This window comes from Phoxinus phoxinus (assembly GCF_949152265.1).
Source record: "Phoxinus phoxinus genome assembly, chromosome: 3".
Lineage (NCBI taxonomy): Eukaryota > Metazoa > Chordata > Actinopteri > Cypriniformes > Leuciscidae > Phoxinus > Phoxinus phoxinus.
This window is the reverse complement of record NC_136878.1, coordinates 2,087,219-2,091,985: the sequence shown is the minus strand read 5'-3', so window position 1 is coordinate 2,091,985 and position 4,767 is coordinate 2,087,219. Positions and strand designations below refer to the sequence as shown.

The 4,767-nt window shown below is 36.2% G+C and overlaps 1 protein-coding gene across 2 annotated transcripts in view; it reads left to right on the top strand.

Moving 5' to 3' along the window:
* The window catches only part of dhrs11a (dehydrogenase/reductase 11a), a 34,162-nt gene extending 30,395 nt beyond the window's left edge, over positions 1–3,767 (top strand). For both annotated transcript variants that reach the window (XM_079607205.1, XM_079607206.1), the window contains exon 7: positions 2,077–3,767. In XM_079607205.1, coding sequence (XP_079463331.1) covers positions 2,077–2,118 — 42 coding nt within the window. In that variant the 3' untranslated portion in view covers positions 2,119–3,767. The remainder of the gene's footprint in view (positions 1–2,076) is intronic.
* The last annotated feature ends 1,000 nt before the right edge of the window (positions 3,768–4,767 follow it).

Sequence of the window (4,767 nt, the reverse complement as noted above, 5' to 3'; positions counted from 1 at the left end):
ATTATTACAATGTAAATCTGCAGTTTTCTATGTGAATAATATATAGTAAAGTGTAATTTATTCCTGTGATCAAAGCTGAATGTTCAGCATCATTACTCCAGTCTTCAGTGTCACATGACCCTCCAGAAATCACTATAATATGATGATCTGATGCTCAAGAAACATTTATGATTATTATCCATGTTGAAAACCGTTCATATTTTTGTGGAAACCGTGGTGCAAATAGTTAATAAACTATGCCAAAACCATTTTTTTAGTGCAGAAATCTTATGCACGACTGACAAATATACATCACGTTAAAATGACTAGTTTGCTTGTGTTAAAACTGTGGTTAACACTTTAGTTTAGGGTCCCTATCTATTAATAGCTGCTTTTTATCATGCATATTAGTTAGATATTGTCTGTTTATTAGTACTTATAAAGCACATATTAATGTCTTATTCTGCATGATCATATTCTACATCCATTAATCCTACAATACATAACCTTAACAACCACCTTACTAACTATTAATAACAGTAATTATGAGTTTGAGGCAAAAGTCATAGTGGAATTGGTCCCTAATCTAAAGTGTGACCCACAGTTAAACTAGTAATCTTAATGTGATGCATATTTCTCAGTCATGCATAAAAAAAGAAAGATTTTTGCTCAAAAAAGTGTATTAACTATTTGCATCTACTTGATTTTATTTAAGTAAACGGCCATATGGATGGAAATTTAATATGCAATTCATTAACATTCATAACAATGACCTTACTAACTATTAATAAGCAGTAATTAGGAGATTGAGGCAAAAGTCATAGTTAATAATAGTGAGAATTGGACCCTAATCTAAACTGTGACCAAATTGTGTAATCCAGATGGATGGAAATATAATATGCAATTCAAATACATGTACAGGTGAAACTGGAAAATGTGAATATGGTGCAAAAGTTCATTTATTTCAGTAATTCAACTCAAAAGGTGAAACTAATATATTATATAGACTCAGTACATGCAAAGTGAGATATTTCAAGCCTTTATTTGTTATAATTTTGATGATTATGGCTTACAGCTTATGAAAACCTTTTCACAATATTCATCATCATCATCAATCGGCTGCGAACAAAACGGGTTTGCAGTCGGTCACAAGTTTTCTCCATTCTGTTCGATTACTGGCGGCTCTTCGCGTCTCGTCAGCAGTTGGTGGCATGTCGTTGTTGATTAGTTTGCCGATGTATGTGTGATCTAATGTGCGTGGCTTTCCTTGGCTTCGTCTATATGTCGTTCCTGGGGCGCTTATAACACACACTTGTTAATTTGGTCGTTTGCATCTCTTAAGTGAGTGGCCGATGAAGCGGCATCTGTGGCCCGGCAAGCTCTTGGTTGCTAAACGCTTCCGTCTTTTTAATGTTGACCTCAAGTCCTACTCGTTTTGCCCACTTTGCTGTTGTTTGAAGTTGAGCTTGCGATTTTTCTAGATTTTGCTGCTTGTTGTTGTCGCCGCCCTCGAGCAGTGAAGTGGCTGGGTATCTCGATGGATTCGTCGTGAAGCCATGCGAGCCCGTTGATGTTGCAGGCTCTTGTTCTGCTTTCTTTAGGACGATGATGAATAGAAAGGGAGCTAGTGTGTCTCCTTGAAGAACGCCAGTTGAGATGTTGAACTGTCCTGATAGCTTGCCCTCGACCATTACTTTACTTTTTCAGTTGTTTTTCAGTAGTGCGAATCACAATATTCTATTTTTGAATTTGGGGTTTTCATAATCTGTAAGCCATAATCATCACAATTATGACAAATAAAGGCTTGAAATATCTCACTTTGCATGTAATGAGTCTATATAATATATTAGTTTCACCTTTTAAGTTGAATTACTGAAATAAATGAACTTTTGCACCATATTCTACTTTTTCCAGTTTCACCTGTAAATCCTGATTGTATGCTGAAGTATTTTTGAGGGAATCTCCTGGAGGATTATTGACTGGGATCATCATGACTGCCGATCTTCAGACAATATAATCAGATCGTCACACTCATAATGGATATTCTCTCAGATCTCTGTGTCTTTGTCCAGTGTAATAAACGCGTTGTTCCTTCAGATCGGTGACGTGCAGATGCGGCCGGTGGAGCAAGTGTCGTAGGATCGGGATCGGGATCGGGAACTGGCGAGACCTGTGGACAGAACATGCACAACTCCTCGTTTTTAAAGAACTGATTGAAGGGAATTGGTTTGGGTTTGCAGATCATCGGATCACATCTGAGACCGTGTGTGTGTGTGTGTGTGTGTGTGTGTGTGTGTGTGTGTGTGAGCCGGAGAACGCGATTACCTCAGATTAAATGTCCAGATGCACACGATCTGCTGCTGCTGTCTCAAACACACGGGAAACTTTCAGCCTTTTAATGCGGGAAACTGGACCAGAAGATGAAGAAGTGTTTCTGCTCGACACCGTCGTCTGTGAACGCTCGTGCAGACACGAGGACGCCATGAATTGCACATCATTTTGCTCTCTTTTATTTTATTTGTAGGTCATATTGCATATCTGTGTGAGAGTGTGTGACGGTGTCGCTCGGTGATGTTAATTACTGGATTCATTTTAGTCAAACTTGACCTGTATGTAGATGTGTTCTCATGCCGTGTTGACCGTGGATTGTATATACCGTGCGTTCCTTTGAAGCTTTTATGAAATGATTTTCATAAGAGAGAAGCCCGTTTGATTGCTGTCACACTCCACATCAGGAACCCGATCAATGTTGGCTTTACACTGGAGGAATGACACTGGCTTCGAGTTTGGAAACACTGTAGTGATCATATAATCTATAGCCTACTTACTGACTTAACATGATGATGATTATTGATTATGGATCATCATCAAATCCTTTCCTTTTCACTGTTTGTCAACATCTCAAAACAATCCAAAACTTGATGATCTTTTCGGTTGAACTCTTTTATATTTGGGGGAATATAGCCTTAATTTAACTATCCGAAGTCTAAATAAAATATGAAATAATTCAAATTTCTCATGAAACCTGTCCAGTTCACATTCGCATGAAAATTAGGGACATTTATTTATGACATTATTTCGTTTTCCCCCGATTCTAATTACCATAATCCAAAAAATGTAGTATTTATTAATCATCATTTATGCATATTTTATGTTTTGAAAAAAAAAAATCATACAATTTTCTTACATTTTTAATACAATCACAAAATACTGTAATGTAATATTTTAATGCTAAAGTATTTAATATGGCAGATTTAAATTGGAAAAATAATTTAGGCTAATCAAAGTTGTTTTGTATTAATCACTTGATTATGAAAAAAATAAAAAATATTGTCACAAGGAAAAATTGTTATTAAATAATTTTCTTTAGTTTTCCGGGTGAAATGTAACCTGGACATGTTTCTGTGAGATTCGCTCACTTTAATCTTAGTAATTTACAGCAGGGTGGAAACAATCTTAACTGGGTCTTAATCTGAAGGTGTTTTGAAACGTCCCTCTGTTATAATGTATAAATCCACATGAACAATGTTAACGGTATTTGGTTTGTATGTTTAGCATGGATTAATTCTGAATTTGCATGAATGTCAGCTTATAAAAACTGAAGATGTACAGAATAAGGAGCTATGACTGTAAAGGGCCGGTGTTGAACACACTGAGGTTAAAGTTCAGCGCCTGGACCCTGGAGACGGAGGGTTTATCTCATGTTGGACTGTCCTGCCATCATCACGCCCAGAGCTTACAAAACACCTGATAATGACAATAAAAACACAACAAACGACTCTTACGTTAGTTTTCTTGCCTTGGTCTCTTCATTTGAAAGACATCAACATGAAATTTTATTACAATGTTTTGTAATGCACATAATTAAACCTTAAAAGTGCTTATTTTTCCAGGTGGATCTAGTCAAGTTCAGGAATCTCAGCCAAACTGTAGATATTAACTCTTTCCCCGCCAGCAATTTTGATCATTTTCACAAAACTTGGCCCCCAGAATATTTTGTGGTGTGAATATCTGAACATATAATTCATTTTATTTTGAATTATTTATTCTGTCATCTTTGTCCTTTTTCAGAGAGTCGCATCTTAAATCATGAATTGTTTTTGACAGCATTCTCCACAAACTCATAGAAAATAAACAATCCAAGGTTCTTGTACAGTGGCTAGATGAACAAATAAACAGACATAACCTGAATCAAATATTCCATTACAGTTTTGTAACAATGACTTTATGAATTTCTTCACTGAGAGAATTGAAAGCATCAGAAATAAAATTGTAAATGTACAACTTTTGACAGCGTTTTATGATCCAGCCTCAATTATCGCCCTTAAAGAACAATTATATTCCTTTGCAACTATAGAAAGAGCTAGCCTAAATAAACTTATTTAGAATTTAAGTAGCAATTCACTGAAATCATCAGGATGAGAACCCCCCACGGAAATTAATGGAAAAGCTATCGGATAGCACTCTTTGGGTATCATAATCATAGATATCATATAATAAAGGCTAGATGTCTCGACCGCGCTGCTGGCCAATGGAGGTCGATGTCCGCACACGGCGGCCATCTTGTCACACGGGGCTCGCTCACTCGTAACATTGTTTTAATAGTGCATGTACTTTTTAAATAACCATAACTTGCTCAAATTTCTACTGATTTTCAAACGGGTTGGTTTGTTATAAACGTCAGAGATGTAGTTATGACACTGCGTACTTATGCATAATTATAATATTATATATTTCAACATGTTCAAGCATCCAGAATTATAGCCCCGTTAATAACGTTTGTAAGAA